Source organism: Podarcis melisellensis (genome assembly GCF_964234715.1).
Source record: "Podarcis melisellensis genome assembly, chromosome: 1".
In the NCBI taxonomy this organism is placed as follows: domain Eukaryota; kingdom Metazoa; phylum Chordata; class Lepidosauria; order Squamata; family Lacertidae; genus Podarcis; species Podarcis melisellensis.
The window spans coordinates 2,035,676-2,063,322 of NC_138528.1; the positions used below are offsets into that span (position 1 = coordinate 2,035,676).

Below are 27,647 nucleotides of genomic sequence, written 5' to 3' on the forward strand. Positions count from 1 at the left end.
GCAGGATATCAAATCCAAACTACTCCTCCTCCTCCTCCTCCTCCTCCTCCTCCTCCTCCTCCTCCTCTTCTTCTTCTTCTTCTTTGCTTCTGAACACCAGTTACTGGTGACCACAGGAGGGCGGGGAGCGCTCTTGCGCTCATGTTCTGCTTGTAGGTTTCGCACTGGGGGCATCTGGGAGAAAAGTGTTGGATTAGATGAGCCATTGGCCTCATCCTGCAGGATCTTCTTAGTTTCTTATGTAGGTCCAGCCTCAAGCTTCATTACACAACTGTTTCAGGTGTTTGGTTTCCAGTGCATCACCTGCCCCAGGTGCACAGCCCTTTACAGCAGCAGAGAGCCTGTCAGGGATGCTTTCGCTGTGATTCACGCACTGCAGGGGGCTGGGCTGGATGACCTTTGGGGATCCCTTCCAACTCTACGACTCCACGAGCCTCCTGGACGCTCCTTGTGGGGTTTAGGGCCCTGGCTGTTCCCCAAACTGCAGTTCTGAAGATGGGTGGGGGGTGAATTCCATGACCCCCTCGCAAGTTTTGGTTCCTTTCCTTACGAGGCCTGTGGTTCATAAATCCTAAACAAAGCTGTATATTTACCCTGTGAGTTACAGCCGGCTGCAGCCAGCCTGAAAGATGCTTTGTATTGGCCTTTATTATGCAATATATATTTTATGAAGAGCTGATAATAAATGCAGATTCCACTCCTCTGTCTGTGCAACGAGGAAGGCATGCCGTCGTTTGAATTAGATTCGCAAAGGGTGATTTTCACATCTTCAAGCAGCCGGGGTCTGTTGGAGGAGACCATTCTTCACATCGCAAGTCACTCCCCACCTTCCTGCACCAACTGATCCTCTCTCCCTTTTTGCTGCTTCCATTAATGACACAATTATGGAACTTAAGATGTGCACAGCGGGATCTCTGGAGCAGGCCCAATCCTAAGAAGTGGAGCGAGTTTCCTCCATGCTCCTCTCTTTCCTTTTCCCAGATAACAGAAAGTCCACAGGACCTTCCGTGCCAAAGCTAAGCAAACGTGACCCCTGCTGGATGAAGAGGGAAAGAGCAGGGACTCATCTGCCTTTCCTCTAGCACAGAATCAAAGAATTGAAGATGAGCCCCAGGGGTCATCTAGTCCAACCCCAGAAATCTTGTTTCCCCAACTCCAGCTTCATCCTCCCAGTACAAAAAAAAAAAAAAAAAAAAGGTGTGTCACTGGCTTATTCTAGAGACCAGGGACAGAGCTGTTAATTTCAGATTCCCTCAATCTTCCCATTCCAACCCTAATAATAATAATAATAATTTATTTATACCCCCCCCTCCCTGGCCAAAGCAATCCAGGTTAAAATGCAATTTAAAATGCAGTCTCATTTTAAAAGTAGCCCATAGATCAAAACCGTAAGGGGAGGGAAACATAAGGGTCAGACTGAGTCCAAAGCAAAGGCCAGGCGGAACAGCTCTGTCTTGCAGGCCCTGCAGAAAGATGTCAAGCCCCGCAGGGCCCTAGTTTCTTGGGACAGAGCGTTCCACCAAGTCGGGGCCAGTGCTGAAAAGGCCCTGGCCCTAGTTGAGACCAATCGAACCTCCTCGCGACCTGGGACCTCCAAAACGTTGTCATTTGTGGACCTTAAGGTCCTCCGCGGGGCAGACCAGGAGAGGCAGTCCCGCATTCCTGCAGCAACTTGGCAATTAGGTAAAGGGACCCCTGACCATTAGGTCCAGTCGTGACCGACTCTGGGGTTGCGGTGCTCATCTCGCTTTATTGGCCGAGGGAGCCGGCGTACAGCTTCTGGGTCAGGTGGCCAGCATGACTAAGCTGCTTCTGGCGAACCAGAGCAGCGCACAGAAACACTGTTTACCTTCCTGCCGGAGCTGTACCTATTTATCTACTTGCACTTTGAGTGCTTTCAAACTGCTAGGTTGGTAGGAGCAGGGACCGAACAACAGGAGCTCACTCCGTCGCGGGGATTCGAACCACCGACCTTCTGATCGGCAAGTCCTAGGCTCTGTGGTTTAACCCACAGCAAACACCCGCGTCCCTTAATTTGGCAATTACAATTTCTATACTTGGCAATTACTATTTCTATAAATCCTCATGAAAATTCATCAGCATTACAATGAGAATTTCTGCTGATAAATACATTTTCTAGGCAGCTTTGGCTAATAGACCCAGTTTTTTCCTGCAAAGCAATTTACCCCAATAGAACATATTTCTATATACACAGAGAGAGACATTTACTCTAAGATATCAATTTCCGTACCCATTCCTTGGCTGGAGAACTGCACCCTGCAATTCCGGGAAATGTGAATATCAGAGGGTGCATCGCATTGCATGGCAGGGGGTTGGACTAGATGACCATTTGTATCCCTTCCGACTCCACAGTTCTATGACGCTCTGTACATTTCCTGCAAGAAGGTCATGTTGTGTGGATTCCTGACTATCGTCTTCCAAAGCAACTACTCTATTCTGAACTTAAAAATGGAAAGCATAATGTTGGTGGTCAACAAAAGAGGTTTAAAGCATGTCAAAGTGCAAGTAGATAAATAGGTACCACTCCGGCGGGAAGGTAAACGGCGTTTCCGTGCGCTGCTGTGGTTCGCCAGAAGCGGCTTAGTCATGCTGGTCACATGACCCGAAAGCTGTCTGTGGACAAACGCCGGATCCCTCGGCCAATAAAGTGAGATGAGCGCCACAACCCGAGAGTCAGCCACGACTGAACCTAATGGTCAGGGGTCCCTTTACCTTTACCTAATGCTGGTGGGTCAACAAAAGAGGTTTAAAGAATCTCAAGGCAAATCTCAAAAAGATGTAGTATAAACACCGACAACTAGGAAACACTGGCCTGTGAGTGCTCCAATAGGAGAACAGCCTTTACCAAAGGTGTCATGGGCTTTGAAGGCACCCGAACTCAGGACGCAAGGGAGAAACGTGCTAAGAGGAAGGCACGCTTGGCAAATCCACACCATGATCAGCTCCCGCCCAGAAACCAATGTCCCCACTGTGGAAGGACCTGTGGATCCAGAATTGGCCTCCACAGTCACTTACGGACTCATTGCTAAAACCATGTTTATGGAAAACAATCTTACTTGGCTATAAGGGATCGCCAAAGAAGAAGAAGCTCTCTGACCCTGGAGTAGAGAAGATGGAGAGGTGACAACATAGCCATCTATCCAAATATCTCAAGGGCTGTCACATGGAAGAGGGAACAAGCTTGTTCTCTCCTGCTCTGGATGGTAGGACTCGAACCCATGGCTTCAAATTACAAGAAAGGAGTTTTTGACTAAACATCAGGAAGAACTTTCTGACAGCAAGAGCTGCTCCACCGTGGAACAGTCTCCCTCAGATGGTGATGGACTCTCGTTCCTTGGAGGTTTGATGGCCACCAGTTGGGGATTCTTTACTTGCAATTCCTGCATTGTGGGGGGTTGGACTAGATGACCCCGGGGTCCTTTCCAGCTCTGCAGTTCAATGATTCTATCTCCCAGGCATCTGACCACCTTATCTCAAGAGATGGATGGAGCTCGACAGCTGAACAATGTTCCTGCAAGGCTCGGAGGGCGTGTGGAGCATGTTTCCAGTTTATGAGCCCCTGGGATTTGGAGCCCAGTCCATTTAAACCACGCAAAAATTAATTACCGTCCTGAGCCTCCTGCAACGGAGAGGCAGCCTGCCAGGCTCACGTTTCCGATTTACGTACCTTGCGCAGACACAAAGCCCTATAATCGGCGTATCGGCTATGTCGAATAGACATGACAAAGCGTTTTTGAAAAGACCCACAGCGCTAATTTACTGGAAGCTTTGAACACTTAAAACAGAGTTTTGGCTGCAAGAGGAAATGTACAGGGTGGGCTTAATCCTGCCTTGACATTTGGCAGTGGCGGCGAGGTCAGTGTGATGATGGAAGTGAAAGGAGAGATACAGGTGCGTTTCTGTTTAAACTGGAGCTTGTGGGTGTGTGGGGGTCAATGATGGATCAAGTGCTTTAATAACTGAAAAATAAAGGAACCGGCAGTACTAAATAGTCTGTTGTTTAATGAACAGCCTTTAGTTATTCCTGCAGCCTGTAGTTTGGTCAGGCTGTGTCTGTTGCAAAATAATTAGACTTCTCCTTGCTGCCATGTTGTGCTTTCCTGAACCTACAAAAGATCCCTTTCGAGTTTGGTTCCTCGTGGGTTTGGTTTGATATGTCTATAGACCCTCTCCTTATCTATTCTGGGATGCCCTCTGAAGTCAGAATTGTGGCGTGGCGGCTCAGGATTAAATATATAACCCTGGCACAGGTCTGCCCATTTCATAAACTAGACATGGTAGATCGGGATTGAGGTGGTAGATTGCGATCCAGCATCATGAAAATAAATAATCCCATTTTAGGTTGCATCAATTGAAGTATCACGCCCAGATCAAGTGAAGCAGGTATGGCATTGTCCCACTGGCACAGACACTTTTACCTGGGTTGTGTGGTGGTACTTGGTTCCTGTGAGATCTGGCGAGATTTTGGTGAGATCTCACCAGAAACCGTCACCACTTTAGGCTCTGCTTCTCCACAACTGGTGGTGGTGTCAGGGCAGGCAGGGCACTCAAATGAGTGCCACCCTATGGTATTCTGCTGCCCGAGGCAGCGGTTGCCTCAGCTTGCCTCATGCGTGGTCTGGCTCTGAAGGGAAGTCATAGTACCACTCTGTTCAACCTTGGTCAGACCACACCTGGAATACCATGTCCAGTTCTGGGCACCACAATTTAAGAAGGATGTGGACAAGCTGGAAGGTGTGCGGAGGAGGGCAACCAAGATGATCCAGGGTCTGGAAACCAAGCCTGATGAGGAACGGTTGAAGGAGCTGGGTATGTTTAGCCTGGAAAAGAGGAGACTGAGAGGAGATAGGAGAGCTGTCTTCAAATATATTAAGGGCTGTCAGATGGAAGGCGGTGAAGGCGGTGAAGGTCCTGTGTGAGTGCCTGGAGGCGGTTGGAGGTTGGATGGCAGCTAACAGATTGAGGTTGAATCCTGACAAGACAGAAGTACTGTTTTTGGGAGTCAGGAGGCGGGCAGGTGTGGAGGATTCCCTGGTCCTGAATGGGGTAACTGTGCCCCTGAAGGACCAGGTGCGCAGCCTGGGAGTCATTTTGGACTCACAGCTGTCCATGGAGGCGCAGGTTAACTCTGTGTCCAGGGCAGCTGTCTACCAGCTCCACCTGGTACGCAGGCTAAGACCCTACCTCCCCGCGGACTGTCTCGCCAGAGTGGTGCATGCTCTAGTTATCTCCCGCTTGGACTACTGCAATGCGCTCTACATGGGGCTACCTTTGAAGGTGACCCGGAAACTGCAATTAATCCAGAATGCGGCAGCTAGACTGGTGACTGGGAGTGGCCACCGGGACCACATAACACCGGTTCTGAGAGATCTGCACTGGCTCCCAGTACGTTTCTGAGCACGATTCAAAGTGTTGGTGCTGACCTTTAAAGCCCTAAACGGCCTCGGTCCTGTATACCTGAAGGAGCGTCTCCACCCCCATCGTTCAGCCCGGACACTGAGATCCAGCGCCGAGGGCCTTCTGGCGGTTCCCTCATTGCGAGAAGTGAGGCTACAGGGAACCAGGCAGAGGGCCTTCTCGGTAGTGGCACCCGCCCTGTGGAACGCCCTCCCATCAGATGTCAAAGAGATAAAGAATTACCTGACATTCAGAAAACATCTTAAGGCAGCCCTGTTCAGGGAAGTTTTTAATATGTAATGCTGTACTATTTTTAACACTGATTGGGAGCCGCCCAGAGTGGCTGGGGAACCTCAGCCAGATGGGCGGGGTATAAATAATAAATTATTATTATTATTATGGAGGAGGGAGCAGGCTTGTTTTCTCCTGCTCTGGAGGGGAGTGTTAGGTTTTTGTTATGCTACTGTGCAGTTTGTGGAGTCACAAGACTCTATTGACATTCCAGACTGCTTTAAATCTCACGGGAGACGGATGTTGATGTTTCTGGTTTCCTGTTTCTTTGTGCCTTTTCTCTCTCTCTGTCTCTCACAGAGAGAGCAGTCACATATTCTTTTCTGTCCTGTGTAGTTAGGAATAAACGTAGCAATGTAGCACACATTTCTCAACTCCTTCTGCTATTTGGATACTCTGCGTAATGGGGGAGCGTGCCTAAGCCTCATCAAAGGCTTAGGTCGTTAATCATTGTTGGAGGAGAGCCTACATGGATTCCGAAGACACGACTGGAGGAGGAGAGGCATTTCATCTCGGTTGTACGGAACCTCCGACAGGGAGTACCCGAACCAGTGGCTCCAAGTTGCAAGAAAGGAGATTCCGACTAAACATTTGGAAACACTTCCTGACAGTAAGAGCTGTTTGTTCAGCAGTGGAATGGACTCCCAGGAGAGATAGTGAACTCTCCTTCCTTGGAGGTTTTTAAGCAGAGGTTGGATGAACCACTTATCAGGGATGCTTTAGCCGAGATTCTTGCATTGCGGGGGGTTGGACTAGAGCAGAGGTCCCCAAACTAAGGCTCACAGGCCAGATAAGGCCCGAGGGACTCGTTTATCCACCCCGCAGTGACCCCCGCTACCACCACCTGCTCTTACCGGCAATGCGTAGCACGGCTACCCACTTCAGGGTCGGAGGAGCACCAGAAATAGCTTGTGCGCATGTGCAAGCATTATTTGCGCATGCGCAAGCATTATTTACGGTGCACGTCTGGGTCAGAGGAGGCCGGTGCACATGCGCACAAGCTATTTCCGGTGCTCCTCCGACCCAGAAGTGCGCCGGAAATAGCATGTGTGCACGTGTATGGGCACACGCTCCCCTGCCCTCCTGCCCGCTACGTATGTGGCGCTGGAGACACTGGCCCGAGGTGTGGTAAGTTTGCTGACCCCTGGACTAGAGGGCCCTTCCAACTCATTATCTGATAAACTTCTACCATGTCCCCATTTACCGCCGTTTCTCATGAACTCAAAAGCCAGGCAAACTCCAGGAAGAACGTTGATCTCTTTGCATAGGCTGGCTCTCCGAACTGCCGACTGAACGAGGAGGCGGCACGTGAAGGTCTCGACATGGTGCCCAAGACGTCACAGAACATTTGCCGGGTGACTCAGCCGGACCCAAAAGGTCACGTCGTGAGAGCTCTGATGTGTTTAACTGGCTGTGTGAATTGAAGCAGAGCCTCGGAGCATCAAAGGTGAGGGATGGCTTGGTTTGAACTTTGCCTGTTGGAGGGTCAGGGCTTCAAAGAGGAACCAGATCCATGGCTTGCAGGACTCTGAAACTGCCACCCCGAATGGCACAGCTAGGAAAAAAGAGACTTCTGTTCTCCCTGTCCTTGAGGGAGGTTTAAACATCGCAGGAACCGTCCTTCAGGCTCCTATGGAAACTTATAATTTACTCTGCTGGTTTATAGCCTCCAACTTTCATTTGGACTTAAAAGTGGAAGCTAATAACTAACAGTCAGTCTGATAATCAAATCTCTCCCATGGCAGGCAGGAGAGAATTACAGGGGATTTGTTCTCATGCCCCCACAAGGAAACACGTTCAATTCAGTGCCATCATTTACAGTGGATGTATCTGAGGTATTCAATGGTCTTGAGGGTACCAGCTACCCAGGGGGTTCCAGACTGTAATGGTTCTAGGGGTTGCTCATGCGCAAGTTGCCGCCACTCCTGGCTAGTTTACCTGGGTGAACCCTTTCTGTCTGGACAGCCTCTCACCCGTGGCTGTCTCAATCGCTGGCAGAATCCGTCAGTGGGCGTTTCTTGAACTTCTTCCAGCAAAGAAGTTCTTCGACACCTAGTGTCCTCCTACTCTCCCTGCGCGGAAGTCTTCTGCGCAGGGAGGGTGTGGGCAGCGGAGGACCTGTGCTCTCCCCGCTGGTCTCCGGGGAAGAGTCCTGGAGCCTCCTCTCCGATTCCCCCATCCGCCCCCCTTTATCCCTGGTGTTACGCTGATTTCCTTCCCCAGCAGATGGGCTGCCTCTCTCCCTACTGGGACCCTCTCCGGCATCCCTATGGAGCCTTCCCTCCGCCTCTGGCTCCGATGGCAGTTCCCTGACACAGACAAAGAATGTTGCAAGCTCCCAGGATTGAACCTGTAACCTTCGTCATGCAAATCAGGTGCTTTATAGTTTAACGGTCTGTGGCCCTTCCCCTTATCTAATGCTGTCTTGTTGGGACCTTTCTTCTGAAAACCTGAAGGTTGCAAATGCGACAATTTGCACCGAAAATAAACGCTTTCCCACTGAACGTTGGTCCTTCTGCAAAAATAAATGCAGCACGGGGCCTCAGAAGAAAAGAAAGATACCCAGACAAAAAGTAGATGAACCCAAAGTTGGCAACTTGTTTAAGGATAGATCAAAAGCCTTCTGAATGTGGTTTTTCGGAGGAGAACCAAGGCCAGGGAAGAGGCACTTTATAAAAATCATGGAGAAAGTGGATACAGAAAGGGTTTTCTCTGTTGTAATGCAAGAAGTCGTGGAAATCCATTGAAGCCGATTGCTGCAAGGTTCAGGGCTGATAAAAGAAAGCACTTTTTCACGCAGCGCCAGCAGCACTCGCTCCCCCAGGAGGCAGTGACAGCCACCCACTTAGATGGCTTTGAAAGAGAAGGAGGCAAATTGGTGGAGGAGGAAAAGCCTATTGGCTGCTACAGCCGGGAAGGCTCTACTCTGGCTCCACAGTTGGAGGCAGGAATGCTTTTGAATGCCAGTTGCTGGAAACCCCAGGAGGGGAGACCATATAACACCATTCTTGAAAGACCTACACTGGCTCCCAGTCTGTTTCTGAGTACAATTCAGAGTGTTGGTGCTGACCTTGAAAGCCCTAAACGGCCTCAAAGGCCCAGCAGACATGAAGGAGCGTCTCCACCCCCATCATCCAGCCTGGACGCTCAGGTCCAGCTCCGAGGGCCTTCTGGCGCTTCCCTCCCTTCAAGAAGTGAGGTTTCAGGGAACCAGGCACAGGGCCTTCTCGGTAGTGGCACCCGCCCTGTGGAACGCCCTCCCAGCAGATGTCAAAGAGATAAAGAACTACCTGACTTTTAGAAGACATCTGAAGGCAGCCCTGTTTAGGGAAGCTTTTAATGTTTGATGAATTACAGTCATACCTCATGTTACGCCCGCTTCATGTTACGTTCTTTCAGGATACGTCCCGCGGCGACCCAGAAGTACCGGAAAGGGTTACTTCCGGGTGTCGCCGTTCGCACATGCACAGACGCACAAAATGACGTCACGTGCATGCGCAGAAGTGGCGAATTGCATCCCGCCCGTGCGCAGACACGCCGCTGCGGGTTGCGCTCTTTTCATGTTGCGAACGGGCCTCCGGAATGGATCCCGTTCGCAACCAGAGGTACCACTGTATTGTATTTTAATATTTTGCTGGAAGCCACCCAGATGGGTGGGGTATAAATGAATTATTATTATTATTATTATTATTATTATTATTATTATTATTATTATCTTGTGCTCATATCCCACTTGCAGGTTTTCCCCAGGCATTTGGTCAGCCCCGGTGAGGACAGGATAGGGGACTCGAGGGGCCACTGGTCTAATCCAGCAGGATCTCACGTTCTGAAGCCTTTCAGCCCTCCCACAGACATGAAATGGCCCTTATGGTTTAAAAACAAAACACTCAACGAGAACTCAAGACTGTTTGCAACCTCCTGTGCCCACTCTGTAAACAGTTGTCTGCCAGAGGGCACAATCGTGATGTTTTAAAGACCTTGTTCTACAAGTTATCTCATAAGAGCCCAGATTTCGCACAATGGTTTGCAATATCCTTTTTCTTTTTTCTTTTGCAATGCAATAAAAAAACAAGTGAGGTGTTCAGCCTAGGATCCAGGATTGCAACATGAAGAGAGGAATCAATCCCAGACAGAAGACAAAGAGTGATCCAAGGATTTTGCATGTCCTTGTGTACTTTTCTCTGCCTATCTATACGTCATGTTGACGAGAGGTTCCATAATGCCTTGGATGCAGTGGGTGCCAACAGGCAGAATGAGGCATCGGCAGGTAATGGGCCCCGATCCTGCACCTCTCTTTGTAGGGAAGAGCTCAGAGACAGGGAGCTGGTCCCTGATTCAACCCTGCCAGCGCTGTGCGGATCGGAAAATATGTCAAGCTCAGTTTATCATTCCCCCCCCCCCATCTTAAATTTGGTTCTGTGCATTTTCAGATTGGCTTATGATTGTTATTTTTTAAAGTCCTCATGATAAATGTTGTGCAATCATCCCAATGCTGTCCATTTTCGCCAATATATCCATTTTTAAAATGCACCTTTAAATCCATTCTTGTACAAATCAGTCTGGAAGAAAATGAATTTCCGAAGGCGGTTGTGCATCAGTCTGTATGTTGTGTCAGGAAGCGCAAGTTACGTAAGTTTGTTTTTACATGGAAATGGAACTGAATTCTTCCTCCATCCCTGTTGTTTAGTCATGTCGGCCTCTTCGTGACCCCCTGGACCAGAGCACGCCAGGCACTTCTGTCTTCCCCTGTCTCCCGCAGTTTGGTCAGACTCATGTTTGTAGCTTCGAGAACACTGTCCAACCATCTTGTCCTCTGTCGTCCCCTTCTCCTTGTGCCCTCCATCTTTCCCAACATCAGGGTCTTTTCCAGGGAGTCTTCTCTTCTCATGAGGTGGACAAAGTCTTGGAGTCTCAGCTTCACGATCTGTCCTTCCAGTGAGCACGCAGGGCTGATTTCCTTCAGAATGGAGAGGTTGGATCTTCTTGCAGTCCATGGGACTCTCAAGAGTCTCCTCCAGCACCAGAATTCAAAAGCATCCATTCTTCGGCGATCAGCCTTCTTTATGGTCCAGCTCTCACTTCCTTACATCACGGCTGGGAAAACCAGAGCTTTAAACTATACGGGCCTTTGTTGGGAAGGTGATGTCTCTGCTTTTTAAGATGCTGCCTAAGTTTGTCATCCTCCATCCCTACATAAGAGAAATGTGGGGACTAGGCTAGAAGAAGACTCATAAAAAGCTGAATTGGGTGGCATTAATATCCCTTGAGTTGACAGTTGCATGCTCTGGTTATCTCCCTCTTGGACTACTGCAATGCGCTCTATGTGGGGCTACCTTTGAAGGTGACCCAGCAACTACAACTAATCCAGAATGCGGCAGCCAGACTGGTGACTGGGAGCGGCTGCTGAGACCACATAACACCGGTCTTGAAAGACCTACACTGGCTCCCAGTACATTTCCGAGCACAATTCAAAGTGTTGGTGCTGACCTTTAAAGCCCTAAACGGCCTCAGTTCAGTATACCTGAAGGAGTGTCTCCACCCCATCATTCTGCCGGATGCTGAGGTCCAGCGCCAAGAGCCTTCTGGCGGTTCCCTCCCTGCAAGAAGTGAGGTTACAGAGAACCTGGCTGAGGGCCTTCTTGGTGGTGGCACCTGCCCTGTGGAACACTCTCCCACCAGATGTCAAAGAGATAAACAACTACCAGACTTTTAGAAGACATCTGAAGGCAGCCCTGTTTAGGGAAGCTTTTAATGTTTAATAGGTTATAGTATTTCAGTGTTTTGTTGGAAGCCGCCCAGAGTGGCTGGGGAAACCCAGCCAGATGGGCGGGGTATAAATAATAAATTATGATGATGGTGATGATGAACAGGCTGAGCAACAATCGGCTGTTCTGCCTTGCGGAGCCCCAGAGCATCTCCCCGTTGCATCAGGCTCCTGAAACGCCTCTCCGTCCTTCCCGCCTGTCTTCATTCCGAGGCAGACCGGAGAGAAGAGGAAAGAAAGAGGATCAAGCGCCTAATGTACACCTCAGGGGAGAGCGATGGAGCTGCGCTTGCTCGTAATGGGTGGCAAATCGTTGGGCAATGAGTGCCAGAGCTATTAAACAGGGACTCGCCAGCGAGCAGGAGGGACGTTAATGGCCCCCGAGGCTCCTCTCTGCACCGGCAATTTGGGCTTCCGACAACGCAGTGGAGTTGAGCACAAAAGCAACCGTGTCAAAGGGATTTTTTTCACATCACTGCGGAAGGTGGGGAATCCAAAGCGGAACTCAAGGCAAGCAATCCAAACATGATGCAAAACCTGCTTCCTCCTGCACATTCCTCCTCCTTGCCCCAAGGCACATCAGAAGAGCCTGGTGGATCAGGCCCATGGCCCATCTAGCTCAGCATCCTCCTCTCCCAGGGGCGAACCAGGTGCCTGCAGGGAACCAGCAAGGAGGATGCAAACACAAAGGGAACCTCCCCTCCTGGGGTTTCCAGCAACTGCCATTCAGAAGCATTGTTGCCTCCTACATTATTGCCTCATGACTGGTAGTAATCAATACCCTTTCCCCAAGGGACGCGGGTGGCGCTGTGGTCTAAACCACTGAGCCTCTTGGGCTTGCCAATCAGAAGGTTGGCGGTTCGAATCCCCACAACGGAGTGAGCTCCCATTGCTTTGTCCCAGCTCCTGCCAACCTAGCAGTTAGAAAGCACACCAGCACGAGTAGATAAATAGGTACCACTGCGGTGGGAAGGGAAACATTGTTTCCATGTGCTCTGGTTTCCGTCACGGTGTTCCGTTGCACCAGAAGCAGTTTAGTTCTGCTGGCCACATGACTTGGAAAGCTGTCTGTGGACAAATGCTGGCTCCCTCTGCCTGAAAGCATGATGAGCGCCGCAACCCCACAGTCACCTTTGACTGGACCTAACCGTCCAGGGGTCCTTTACCTTTTTTTTTTTACCCTTCCCATTCATGAATTTATCTAAATTGCATCCTAAATGCACACGTCCTTCCTACACACACATGTAGGATGCCTTCCAAAATTTCTCCAGTGAAAATGGATGTCCTAAGGAACAGTTCAGGACCCCAATACCTCAAGGACCACATCTTCCCATATGAACCTACCCAGACCCTGAGATCATCTTCTGAAGCCCTTCTTTGTGTGCCCTCTCCTCAAGAGATCTGGAGGGTGGCAATACGAGAACAGGGCCTTCTCTGCAGTGGCTCCCTGTCTATGGAATGCTCTCCCCAGAGAAGTTCGCCTGGCACCTTAATTATACACCTTTAGGCACCAAGCCTTTGCCTGACCTGATTGACATCCTATACCCTTTCAAAATGTGGCTCTTTGGGATGGGAGGGGTGTTATTGGCTTATTGTTTTTATTTTGATTTTATATATTGTGATCTTTTCTGTGAACCACCCTGATATCTCCAGGTATAGGGTAGTATATAAATTCTAATAGTAATAATATAATCATCATCATCAGATCATTCTAGGATCAAATCAGAAACTGGGACAGCTCCTGTAAATCCGGGACTGTCCCTGGAAAATAGGGACATTTGGAGTCTCTCTCTCTCCCCCCCCCCACCTACACACAATTATGACACCATGCTCTCAACGCACACACACTACTTTTCCTCCATCACAAAGTCACCACTGCCTGCCCACATTGATCAGCGATGGAGGGAGGTGGCCCATCTTTTGCACCCCAGAGAGAAGGCACCTGTTCCGCATTTTCATGCGCTGGAGTGCGCACTACAGCCTTGGCTTCATGGCAATCCTGGAGGTGGGGGTGTGTGGGGGAAAGCCTTTGTCCCCTGCCTCATCCTGGCCTGCTAGCCCTAGACCCAGCAGTACAGGGGAAGCCTACCTGTCACCAGAAAGGTGCACCTCCCGGCCCCCGCCTCGTTGATGATGTTGCAGTTGTAAATCCCATAGCTGTCTCTGGAAAGGCTCCGGATCGTGTACTCGGTGGAGTCCTGGGCGTCAAACTGCCCCGTCCGAAGGAGTTTGTTGCCCAGCCGCCACTCGAAGGTCAAGACGCGGGTGGGGTAAGCCCTCAGAACACGGCAGGTCATGGTGACGCTTCGGCCTTGGCCCTGACGGATCTCCAAGAAGGTCGGCTCCACGGCGGGAGGATCTGCAAGAAGCAAGAAAGGAGAGGGGATTGCAACAGGTTTCCTTCAGTGAACCACACCGGCTGTGATGCTGGAGACCGTTTTGCTAGGTCAGAACCCACAAAAAGCAGAGTCACCAGGCCTATAAACTACCGTATTTTTTGCTCTATAAGACTCACTCTTTTCCTCCTAAAAAGTAAGGGGAAATATGTGTGCGTCTTATGGAGCGAATGCAGGCTGTGCAGCTATCCCGGAAGCCAGAACAGCAAGAGGGATCACTGCACAGTGGTTCCTCTTGCTGTTCTGGCTTCTGAGATTCAGAATATTTTTTTCTTGTTTTCCTCCTCCAAAAACTAGGTGCGTCTTGCGGTCTGGTGCGTCTTATAGAGCGAAAAATACGGTAGTTGGTAATATCCAAGGCAACACGATGACCAAATTCAATGATATGATATCAATATATACTCTTTATATAATATGAAATATATGAAATCACATAAACAGAAAACTTAGGAATCTCTGAAAGTCACAAAATATGCTCTCTTAATGGATTCTCTTGAAAACATAAAACCAAATAAACTTAAGTCTTATAAGTCTCGGAAAGTCTTTGAAGACTATGCAAGTCTCTGAAAGAAGCAATGGGTCAGATTCTTATCTGGCAAAAACAGGCTGTAAAGCTTAGTTTATGGCGTCCGGCGATGACAAAGTAGTTCGCAAACAGACGTGAACAGTGATTCTGGATATACCCACTGTTTCGTGGAATTCTTCTTCAGCACAGCAGAAGGATACAGAAATGCTTCATAAACCCATCTATATGGTGAATGAAAAAGTATAAGTATATAATATGCCTTGGATATTACTGACTATTGTTTGCAACACAGGGGTTAAATTGTTAGGCCTCTAAACTCCACAGAGGCCTTCCCTCACCTTAGCTTTACACACAAGTAGACATTGTCACGTAACAAGCAGAGCTGCAACCGGGTAACTAAGCAACAGCCTTAACAGACAGAGCAATCCCAGGAACAGAGGAAGCATCAAGGCTATAAACTCATCCACAAATTTCTTCAATCATCAGAAGATCTCCTGGCTCTGTTTTTACAACATTCACCCCACCCAACAAGGATTTAATAGTTTCTTTTCACTACTAGCTATTGCTAAGGACTCACAAAATTAAAAGACGCCTGCTTCTTGGGAGAAAAGCAATGACAAACCTAGACAGCATCTTAAAAAGCAGAGACATCCCCTTGCCGACAAAGGTCCGTATAGTCAAAGCTCTGGTTTTCCCAGTAGTGATGTATGGAAGTGAGAGCTGGACCATCAAGAAGGCTGATCGCCGAAGAATGGATGCTTTTGAATTCTGGTGCTGGAGGAGACTCTTGAGAGTCCCATGGACTGCAAGAAGATCCAACCTCTCCATTCTGAAGGAAATCAGCCCTGAGTGCTCACTGGAAGGACAGATCCTGAAGCTGAGACTCCAAGACTTTGGCCACCTCATGAGAAGAGAAGACTCCCTGGAAAAGACCCTGATGTTGGGAAAGATGGAGGGCACAAGGAGAAGGGGACGATGGAGGACGAGATGGTTGGACAGTGTTCTTGAAGCTACCAGCATGAGTTTGACCAAACTGCGGGAGGCAGTGGAAGACAGGAGTGCCTGGCGTGCTCTGGTCCAGGGGGTCACGAAGAGGCAGACACAACTAAACGACTAAACAACAACAAAGCACTGGAAGGGTGACCATATACCAACTGGAGAAGAAGGGCTACAAAAGCTGAGCGAGGGCTTGGAACTCACTAAGTTGATGAAAGCCTTAAGGAACAAGCCCAATAAAATAGTCCAGAAGGAATGGGGATGCCTAAATGCCTACCTATCGAGTCAAGGTTCAACAACCAAGATTTGGTTGTCTTTAGAATAAACCCGTAAGTGGAAAAATGTCTCCTTATAGCGAGATGAGGAATATATTGAAATACAGAGAAGTTGTTCTAGCTATAGGAAATGAACCTATAGGTCAATGGAAGTATAATAAAAAGAGATGCACCCCAGAAGGGTCAGCATCTCGGTAGAGAAATGACATTATGGGATGTCTATTATAGTTAGCTTATACTATACTTATGTTCTTACTTTTTGCATTGGCTCTGTTTTTTGTTGCATCAATAAAGTGTTTTAAATTTGTTGTTAGCCGCCCTGAGCCCGGTTTTCTGAACCGGGAAGGGCGGGGTATAAATAAAAAAATATTTTTATTTATTATTATGTTTTTTTCCTTTTTGTTTTTTCTTCTCCTTTTTTCTGTTTCTTTTCTTTCCCCCCCTTTTTGTATTCAGTTGAAATGTTTGTATACTTTGTTTCATTTGTATTTGCATAATAATTCAATTATATATGTGTGTGTATGTATATGTATGTATGTATATATATGCGTATATATATATATGTTCTTGAAGCTACATCCATGATTCTGACTAAACTGTGGGAGGTAGTGGAAGACAGGAGGGCCTGGTGTGCTCTGCTCCATGAGGTCACGAAGAGTCGGACACGACTAAACGACTATACAACAACATATACATATATATATACATATATACATATAGATATATAGATATAGATTTAAAAAAACAGTTTCTTTTCACTGCCTGTAAGCTGCCATTATCCTGGGTGGGACTCAAACTAAGGATTCAAATTGCAAGGAAGGATATTCCAACTAACTATTAGGAAGAACTTTCTGGCCGTAGAAGTCCCAGGTAGGAATCACAACTAAAGAACCCCTGGCAGGTGACACTCCCCCCAACCTCTGCTTAAAAGTCTCGAGTGAAAGACAGCCCACCACCTTCTGAGGAAGTCCATTCCACTGTTGAACAGCTCTTACCATCAGAAAGATCTTCCTAATATTATGTCAGAATCGCCTTTCCTCTCCTTTGAATCCATTGCTTGCTACCCTCTGGATCAGCGGAAAACAAGCTCGCTCCATTCTCCATATGACAGCCCTTGAGATGTTTGAAGATGGCTATGATCTCTCCTTTCAGTCTCTTCTTTCCCAGGCTAAACACATCCAACTCCCTCAACTGTTCCTCATCAGGCTTTATTTTTAGACCATTTAATAACTTGGTCACCCTCCTCTGCCCGCGTTCCAGCTTGTCAGGATCATCCTTAAATTGTGGTGCTCAGAAGTGGACTCCAGGTGTGGTTTGACCAAGGTAGAACAGAGTGGGACTATTCCTTCCCTTGATCCAGACTCTAGACTTCTGTTGATGCAGCTTAGAATAGCATTTTTTGCTGCTGCATCACACTGTGGACTCCATTAAGCTTGTGGTCTATTATGGCCACACTGCCACTCGTCTTGTACCTAGAAAGTACCGGTCTGAGCCGTTTTCATCTTGCCCCTCTCCTCTCCCAGGGAAAAACCACTCTTTAGTGCTAATTCAGAGCAAATGTCCATCTGGTGAAAACTTGCATTGCTGTTTGCTCCGATTGAGTATTAAAGAGCAGTTTTCCCTGGGGGGAAGCAGCAGGACAAGTGGGAATGTGGATAAGCCCTAAGACTCTGAGATGCTTTTCCTGTGTACTCCTGTCAAGCCAGGTGTGTCCTCCATCCTACCTGCGTGCATCTGGTTGCTTGTGCCTAAGTATTGAACAACAAATAAATGACAGAAGAGACACCCCAGCAATGACCAACATCTGTCCCCGGACAAAATCCGTCCCCGGAATGTCCCCGGATTTCATTTAACGTCCCCGGAATTATATTTTAAGTGTTGTAGATTTATTAATCTAATTCTAATAGAGAATGAATGTTGCGTGATTGGTTTGACGGCACAAGACACATCATATGGGGACTTCCGGCGTGGCAAAATGGGGGGTGTCACGGCAGTGAGCAGCTCCTGAAGCCAGCCAGAGCCAACTGCGCTACCAGGCTGGCTCCGGGCTTCTGAGACTGCCGCTGCCAAGGGGGAACCGGGGACGCCCAGCGGCACTCCAGGGCTAGTAAAAACCCCAGAGCCGAAACAGGGAGGAGGAGGAAAGGGGAAGGAGAAGGAAGAGAGAGATAGAAAGAGGAAGGAGAAAAAAGAGGGGAGCCCCAACCTTGCCATGCTGCTACAGCTGCCGCCACTGAGGAACAGAGGTAGGAGAGTGCCGGGAGGGCAAGGACACGTGGCCGAGCCCAGGCCTGACCTGAGCCTATTCCACGGCAGATAGCGCTCCAAGAGATCAGGCTGGAGCCCAGGGGAAGGCCACGCGACAGAGGAGACCCAGAAGAGAAGATACAGTGGTACCTCGGGTTAAGTACTTAATTTGTTCCGGAGGTCCGTTCTTAACCTGAAACGGTATTAACCTGAAGACCACTTTAGCTAATGGGGCCTCCTGCTGCCGCTGCGCCACCAGAACACGATTTCTGTTCTCGTCCTGAAGCAAAGTTCTTAAACTGATGCACTATTTCTGGGTTAGCGGAGTCTGTAACCTGAAGCGTATGTAACCTGAAGTGCATGTAAACTGAGGTACCTACCACTGTATTACTTCTTAATTTTTTTAAAAAAAATATTTTAAAAAAATAACTTTCTTTTTCTCTTTTCAAAAGAAGAAGAAGAAGAAGAAGAAGAAGAAGAAGAAGAAGAAGAAGAAGAAGAAGAAGAAAAGTGTCCCTGGATTCTTTGAAAAAAAATCTGGTACCCTTACATCCTGGATCTGCTGGGCCCCTACAGAGAAGCTGCCCCCCTCAGTCATCTTTCCTCCAGCCTTCAGGCTATTAATGGGCCAGAACCTCCCAGCCTGTGGAGCAGCAAAGACCTTTCCGGCTCCAAGCATCTGTTTGTTTGATTGACAGGCAGGAGATTAGACGGTTTTAAACAGCGCTGAGAGTTACAGGTCATTCTGAGTCCTCGGGAGGGCAATTAAAGTTCTTTCTCTTTTCCTCAACTCTCTGCCCCCTCCCCTAAAATCACAGATCCTCTAGGCAGATTTCCCCCCTTCTGAGGAATTTCGGTATTCGATCCAGGTGAGGGAGGGACCTGGAGACGTACCTGAACTGGGGGTTTCAGGTGGGTCTGGCTTGGGGAGCTCCCTAGTTCAGTGGCAGAGCTGTGTGGACAATCCTGAGTCATGTAGGCGGATCAATGTTTCTATAGAATCATAGAACTGTGAAGTTGGAAGGGACCAGGGTGGATTTGATTTAAATCACAATTTAAATCACAATTTAAATCACTAGTCAGTAAGACTTGATTTAAATCATTTCTTTTTACAGAAAGACTCCTTCTTGCTGGAAAAATCTTAATATTTACAACCAGAAGAATGTTTCCTTGTTGGAATCATAAATTTTCAGAGTAGTTTTTTACAATTATACAGTGGATGCTCGGGTTGCGAATGTGATCCGTGTGGGACGCACGTGCGCAACCCGCAGTGTTCGCAACCCTCGCCTGTGCGTCTGCGCGATTGCGATTCATTGCTTCTGCGCATGCACAAAGCGCAATTTAGTGCTTCTGCGCATGCGCGGCTGCTGAAACCCGGAAGTAACCCATTCCGGTACTTCCAGGTTTCAGTGGTCCACAACCCGAAAAAATGCAATCTGAAGCAGCTGTAACCCAAGGTATGACTGTATAAAAAATTGCTGATTTGGTTATACTATTAGAAATACATAGATGAAAATATGGAGTTATAACATGTTAAGATATAGAGTTAAGATAAATGAAAGAGGGTAAGGATTTGCTGATTTGATTATGTAAATGGGAATACAAAAAGGGGAGGTGTGAGGAGGCCAAAGAAACAAGCTAACGAGTCAAAAGTTATAAAAAATGGATTTATTTTTAACTTCTTCTTTCCTATTTTTCTTGTTTTGTATTTTTGTTTCTCTTTTTTCTTTTTGCTCTTTTATGTATTTTTGTATTTATGACTTTGTAAAATCTTAATAAATATTCTTTAAAAAAATAGAAATACATAGACAGATAATTATGAAATTATTGTGAGGTTCAATAAGTTAACTGTTTCTATTTGGATAACTTTTCTGCTGTACTTTATTGGAAGGAGAAAAATAATAATTTGCTTAACAACTATTTAAACCATTTATTGAACTAAAACAATAACATTGCGGCATATGTATCCATGTTTGTTAACTGATGTGGTTAAACGTCCCCCCCCCCCAAAGAAAACCTTAGACTGAGTTTTGAAAAACTTAAAACAAATCCTTATTTCCTGATGAATAGCCTTTGGACTATAATGTAACTTAAATACAGTAGAAAACTATGTTTAAAAAGATTTTTCCTCCAAAAGCATTTTATTTTAAAAATCCAATTTAAATTAAAAAAATTCCGATTTAAATTTTTAAAAAATCTGTTCTTTTTTTAAAAAAAATCATTGATTTTTATTCACCCTGAAAGGGACACCAAGGATCATCTAGTCGAACCCCCTGACTATGAATAAGGCAGCTTCCAGTCTTCCTATGCTCCCTCTTGAATTTCCTTCCCGTTTGTGTCATTAGTGACAACAAGCATGCATTATCTCGCACTCAAACCCACACTCACAATGATTGGATTGCTTCCCTTACAAACTGGTCGGCTGCTGCTCTTTTACTTTATTTCAAATCCATTTCTGCTCATTTCATTGTTATTTTAATAGAGCCACCACTGAAAGTTCTTTGCCTATCCCACTCACTTCGTTTCGCAAGGGAAAGGAGAGTTCTCCTCTTGTCCTTTAATGTCAGCAACCACAGAGAAAGAGTCTGGAATCCAGGTCTCAAGAATGGAAAGCATTTGCAAATGCCAACACAAAAGGGGTCTGATCCGCACCCAGTGGACTAACATCAAAACTGGAATCCACTGGATTTCACACTTGATGAATATTCTGGCACAGTTCTCAGCTCAAAACAAATGAATTTTTAAAATGCATACTTTTAAAAGCAAATTGTGTTTAGAAACGCATATTTTGAGGGGAAACAGGTTTAAATAAGTATTTAAATGAGAATTTAATGAATTTTTTCATTGGAATGTAGAACATAAGAAAAATAACATTTGATAAAATGAGCAACCTGGTATTTTTTTCCTTGTGATCTCCCATGAGGCCTTGTGATGAAGGACGGCCTATAAATCTAATAAATAAAATAGTAAGGGCAGAAAAAGAGCTTTGGGCTGGATCCTTCCCCATTGTCAAGAGCTCGGGATTGGGGTTTGCGCTTTCAGGGAAGAAAAATTGCCAAGATATCTTTAGCCTTCAAAAAAAAAAAAAAAAGACTACAATTCTGAATACCAGTTTCTGAGAAGCACAACATGGATGTTTGTGCTTTGTGGCACATGGCTGGCCAAAGGGAGAACAAGATGTTACACAAGATGGGCTCCATTTGTCCTGATCCACCTACAGGGCTTATCTTCTCCTCTTAACAAGAAAGTTCGCTCTGTAGATTTGTTGCCAAAGAAGAGGCAATAATGTTTGGAGGAGCCAAACAGAGACACAAAGGAAGACAGATACTTGCTAAATATCTTCGCAGAAGCTTATGAAAAGCTTGCCTATGACTCAACATCCAAAAAACCAAAGTGCTGCACCAACAAGCACTAAAGAACCTCTCTGCAGAACCACAAATCCAACTCAATGGTGTAATATTGGAAAGTGCCAATCACTTTTCCAACCTGAAAAGCTATATTTCCACAAGGGCCTGAGCTCTGCGATTGCGGCTTTCTCCAGATTGAACTACAGAGTTTTTGAGGACTGGGATAATCGCAGGGAAACCAAAATGCTTGTTTACAAAGCTATTGTACTACCAACCTTACTGTATGCTTGTAAAACATGGACCACATATGAACACCATCTCCAGCTCTTCGAAAGATTCCATCAACGGTGTCTCCAACATTTGGGAAGACAGGCGAACTAATGCCAGTATACTGGAAAAAGCAAAAATCACCTGTGTTGAAGCAATGATTCTTCAACATCAACATGGTTGGACTGGTCATGTGGTTTAGATGCCTGATTATCGTCTTCCAAAGCAGCTACTCTATTCTGAACTTAAAATGGAAAGCGTAATGCTGGTTACGGGACGCAGGTGGCGCTGTGGGTTAACCCACAGAGCCTAGGACTTGCTGATCAGAAGGTCAGGGGTTCGAATCCCTGTGACAGGGTGAGCTCCCGTTGCTTGGTCCCAGCTCCTGCCAACCCAGCAGTTCGAAAGCATGTCAAAGTGCAAGTAGATAAATAGGTATCTACCTTCCAGCGGGAAGGTAAACGGCGTTTCCGTGCGCTGCTGTGGTTCACCAGAAGCGGCTTAGTCATGCTGGTCACATGACCCAAAAGCTGTCTGCGGACAAACGCCAGCTCCCTCGGCCAATAAAGCGAGATGAGCGCCACAACCCCAGAGTCAGCCACGACTGAACTTAATGGTCAGGGGTCCCTTTACCTTTACCTAATGCTGGTGGGTCAACAAAAGAGGTTTAAAGAATCTCAAGGCAAATCTAAAAAAATGTAGTAGAAACACTGACAACTGGGAAACACTGGCCTGCAAGTGCTCCAGTTGGAGAACAGCCTTGACCAAAGGTGTCCTGGGCTTTGAAGACACTCAAGCTCAGGACGCAAGGGAGAAAAGTGCTAAGAGGAAGGCACGACTGGCAAACCCTCACCATGATCTTCTTCTTCTTGTTCTTTGGCGATCCCTCATAGCCGATTGTCAGATTGTCTTCCATAAACACGGTTTTAACAGTGAGTCTGTAAGTGACTGTGGAGGCCAATTCTGGATCCACATGTCCTTCCACAGTGGGGACATTTACCATGATCATATCCTGCCCAGAAACCTATGTCCCCACTGTGGAAGGACGTGTGGATCCAGAATTGGCTTCCAGTCACTTATGGACTCACTGTGAAAACCATGTTCATGGAAGACAATCTTACTTTGCTACGAGGGATCGCAGAAGAAGAAACCCTATTGCTCCCAATCTGACGCTAAGCAAGGTGATGCCACAGATCCCAGTTTCTGGTTTCCTTGCACTTGAAACATCATAGCAGGAGAGGGGGAACCTTCCTCCTGCCCCTTCCTGCAAGGAGATTGCCACGGTTTTGGCTTTTCGGCTGCCGATTCCTCAGGCAGCAGAACAATTTGCAACCTGCTTCAATCAAGGATTGCAAACAGCAGCCCCTGAAATCAGCGGCGGCTTTTGGAAGGCTGTCAAAGGGCTGTTTCACAGCAGATCCGCCGGGCGGGCTCCCGGCAGACAGGGTGCTGGGAACAATCAGCACCTCACCTACAATTAATGTTGAGGCTTCTTGACACGAGTCTCTCCTCCTCTCTATGCCTCTGCTTCCCAGTGGTACACTGTGAATCCTGGCAACAGACCTGCCTTCCAATGAAGATGGCCATAAAGTGCAAAAACCAAGCTTCAATTAAGCCTAAATACAAGGGAGGAAGAGCCCTGCTGGGTCAGGATAGTGTTCCATCTAGTCATAGAATTGTAGAGTTGGAAGGGACTCCATGTGTCATCTAGTCCACCCCCCTGGAATCTCAGCTAAACTCTTGCATCCTGTTCTCACAGTGTCCATGCAGATGCGTCTTTTGGGAAGCCCCCTGGCAGTAGCCGAGCACATGAACCTTCTCCCTTCCTGCTGTTTTATTAATTTTTATTTATTTATTTGTTTCATATACTGCTGAGGGTCACAGGGCAGTTTTCAAAATACTGGTGTTCAGAAGCATTGCTGTGGAGGCAGAGCACAGCCCTGGCAGTTGGAGATATCAGTGGCCATCGGCAGCTCTCTCCTCCTCCAGGAATTGAAATTGATTGAAATTGAAATACTTTATGGTCACTTGTACAACTTGTATACAGTGAGGTTACATGAACACACCCCACTCAGCTATCTTAGTCTTAATTCCCCTCGTTTTCTGATGCACACCCACCAAACCCAAAAGTCAGTTGCCCTGCTGTTATCTTTTCATTCAGCAGCCTAACAGCCCACGGATAGAAGCCGTTCTTTACCCTGTTGGCGCGACTAATCCTACTTCTATATCTTCTGCCTGAGGGCAGGAGATCAAGAAAGTGCCGGCCAGGGTGTGAATCCTCCCTGAGAATTTTCCTCACTTTCCTGAGGCAACGTTCTTCCACAATGTCATCCAGTGGATTCATGGGACAGCCCATAATATCTTGTGCTGTATTCACCATCCTCTGTAGGCACTTCCTATCTGTAAAATCTTCTTTTAAAGTCACCCAAACAAAGAAAAAATGGGAGGCGATGTACTCTCTGCAGGGACGTAGTGTCGGGGGGCGAGGGGGGACAATCCACTTAAAACCCCAACTGATGTTTCTTCTGATTGAATGATACCAGGTCAAAAAACCACCCTGCTTGGATACATAAGCCATTGGCAGGCTTCGAAAGAGCATTAGACCAATTCCTAGAGGAATGGGCTATTGATGGCTGCTGGCACAGATGACTCTCTTCTGCATCTACAGTTGGTGTCAACGAAACTTCTAGAAGGTGCAGGTCGATTCTGTGTCCAGGGCGGCTGTCGACCAGCTCCATCTGGTACACAGGCTGAGACCCTCCCTGCCCACGGACTGTCTCGCCAGAGTGGTGCATGCTCTGGTTTTCTCCCACTTGGACTAATGCAATGCGCTCTATGTGGGGCCACCTTTGAAGGTGACCCGGAAACTGCAATTAATCCAGAATGCGGCAGCCAGACTGGTGACTGGAAGTGGCCACCGAGACCACATAACACCGGTCTTGAAAGACCTACATTGGCTCCCAGTACGTTTCCGAGCACAATTCAAAGTGTTGGTGCTGACCTTGAAAGCCCTAAATGCCCTTGGTCCAGTATACCTGAAGGAGCGTCTCCACCCCCATATTTCTGCCTGAGGTCCAGCTCCAAGGGCCTTCTGGCGGTTCCCTCACTGCGAGAAGCCAAGTTACAAGGAACCAGGCAGAGGGCCTTCTCAGTAGTGGCGCCTGCCCTGTGGAACGCCCTCCCACCAGATGTCAAAGAGAAAAATAACTACCAAACTTATAGAAGACATCTGAAGGCAGCCTTGTTTATTGTATTTGAGTGGTTTGTTATTATTAAAATCAAAAGGAAAAGCAGAACAGTCTGGGATCAATTCAGAAGCCGGGACTGCTTCAGTAATTCCAGAACTGTCCCCGGCAAATCAGGACACTTTGGAGGGCATGGTATACCCATTGCTGGAACCCCCAGGAGAGGGAGGACTCCGGTGCTCAGATCCTGCTTCCCAAGAGAGCCACCTGGTTGGCCACTGTGAGAACAGGATGCTGGACGAGACGGGCCACTGGTCTGATCCAGCACGTGCTCTTCTTATGCCACAGGAAGCTCCCCCACCCTGTGAAGTGGTTTTGGGCTGCCCGTCATCGCTAAGATTGGGTGTGTGTGCTGGTCCCGGGGGCTAACCGAGAGGCGAGGTCCGAGTCCATTCCGAGGTCGATGGTGCGGTATGGATGCTGTCCGTCAAAGCTGAAGCTGGGTCCAAGGCAGGGAGTCGGGTGAGGTCAGGAGCTCCGGCAGAAGAGCAGGACAGGGTGCAGGCAGGAACATTCTACCAACAATGTTGCTCCCGCAACTTGGGACTGGGGCTGGCTGGCTTTTATCTGCCCCGAGGCACAGGGGCGGCCCCGATCCTCATGTGACTCGCCTCTCCTGGCCTGGAGGCGAGCCCTCCTCCTGTGGGAACTTAGTTCCCTCCGCCTCTCTGCCCTGAGCCTCTGCAGCTCAGGAGAGGTTGGAGGGCTACCGGACCCAGAGGCAACCTCCTCTTCCCCTGACGGGGCTGAGAGTGGAGCACCTGCAGGCAATGGGTCCTCCTGTTAGAATTCTTGCCCGTCTCAGAAGTATGTGCCTATCTGTTCAGGCACCGGCTGAATTCCTTAGACCTCCCTCCGGCGACTCCCGGCAGGATAAAACATACGCGAGGTCCGTTCCGGCGATTTTCCTCAGGCTGTGAGGAAAACACACCAACTGCTTCTTCTCCTCCCTGCTCCCTGCATGTCCCCAGGGAGGGGAATCAGACACAGACAGTAAACGTACCTACATGTCTTTATTTGTGTCTTTAGCAGTCATACAGTAAAGATGTCTGCTCTCTTCAACAAACAGAGAGAAACTCCACTCCACCCATGTACATCCTGTACAGGTCATATGACCAAACCCACTGAGCTAACATCCGGTGCTCAGTACAGAATGGACTGCCCCTTTGTGTCCATGGCAACAGTCACAAACTTCCTGTTTGGCTTTCCAGCCACAAGCAGCAGACCTGGCTGCTTTAGCCTTTGCTTGCTGCAGCCTTGGTGCTTTAGAATAACATACTCCCCCTAAAGTATCAATGCGTGCTGCGAGCAAAGCGTCATCCAGAGAAGAAAACAAACAGTTGTTATACTTATAACATTCCCCTGTTGTTTCAGTTCCACCCTTGGAACTACCCGCCACTGGTTTTACCCATGTACCTCTCTGGTTGTGTGACTTCCAAGGAATGAGTGCATCTGCATTACCTTGGTTAGCAACTCTCTGTTGTGCCTTTGTCTCTGACTCAGACACAGCTTCAATTTGACCTTGGTCGTTTACAACAGCAACACATAAGTTAGCAAACTCTTGTGAATACCTCTTGGGTGGTACACCCTTCGTTGCTCTCTCAGACCTACGTAAGAGGTGCTGCTCTTCTTTGCTTTATGGTTCAGCCTTTGGACTCTCTGGAGAACCAGTACTAAGCTTAATCAGTGATTCATCCTCCTCTTCTGAGGGTCTAGTCATTTTGTGAGATTTCCTCTCAGTGACTGTGACAACTGAGCTGTCTGAGCTATCGCTGTCATCATCAGTACTACTGAACTCAATAAGATCAAACTCATCATCATCATCATCAGAATCATCATCACCTGTGGGAAATGTGTGAACAATCACTCTCTCCTGTTCAGGAGCACTCTCTAGAAATTTTGTGAGAATCACCTGACCAGATTCAGACAAAATTACTCTGTAGAGACCCTTTTCATAACCCACAAAAATGCCTCTGGCATTCTTTACCCCACCTGGAGCTTCTGTTCTCACATGAGACCCAAAAACCTTGAAATGGGCAACAGAAGGTTTTCTGTGGAACAGTTTCTCAAAAGGAGAACTTCCCAACTCTTTTGAAAACTTTCTCAACCACGTGTAACAGAATGACATCAGCGACTCAGCCCAGTACTCATGTGGCAGATGTGAACTAAGCAATTGCGCTTCCATTCCCTTTTGCAATTCTTTGTTCACCCTAACACAAACACATTTGTTCCAAGCTTCTTCGGAACTAGCAGTTTTGTGTCTAATCCCTTTCTTCTTCAGGAACCTCTGGAACTCCTGTAAAAGAAAAATTGGCTTCTCATCTGTGCAAAGACAATCTATGTCAGCATCATGCATATTTTTAACCTTGTCACAAAATTCTTTAAACCTTTCTAAGGCTTCTTTCGGTCTCTCCAAAAAATAAATCCAGACAAAACCTGTAAAAGAATCAACACATATTAGGTAATACTTTGCATTGCCTCTAGATGGTGCTAAAGGACCAATCACATCAGCATACACCCGCTGAAATGCCTTGTCGACCCTCGAGGTCTCCTGCTTGGTGTTCTTCTTGGCTACACCTGTAAAAGAGATCATGTTAGAATCACAAGAATTACATTTCATGTAATCACTTTGATCAAAAGTCAACAAATACAATCCATCTTTCTCTTTGGCAGAAAGATACAGCTCTCCATCTTTGTAGATCTCGCAGTTCTGATCATCATAGGACAGTTTTAGTCCCTTCTTGGTGATTTGCGAAACGCTGAGCAGATTGTACTTCAACTCTGGAACCAAGTAAACATTGCTTATAGTCAAGTTCAGACTTTTAAGATACACAGTCCCAATTCCGGTCGCTTCCAGCTTTTGACCGTTGGCTAG

At 47.4% G+C, this 27,647-nt stretch overlaps 1 protein-coding gene across 2 annotated transcripts in view; it reads right to left on the reverse strand.

Annotated features, from left to right (window-relative positions):
* Positions 1 to 27,647, reverse strand: part of MDGA2 (MAM domain containing glycosylphosphatidylinositol anchor 2) — a 392,859-nt gene that overhangs the window by 55,318 nt on the left and 309,894 nt on the right. For both annotated transcript variants that reach the window (XM_081910051.1, XM_081910050.1), the window contains exon 9: positions 13,563 to 13,832. In XM_081910051.1, coding sequence (XP_081766177.1) covers positions 13,563 to 13,832 — 270 coding nt within the window. The remainder of the gene's footprint in view (positions 1 to 13,562; positions 13,833 to 27,647) is intronic.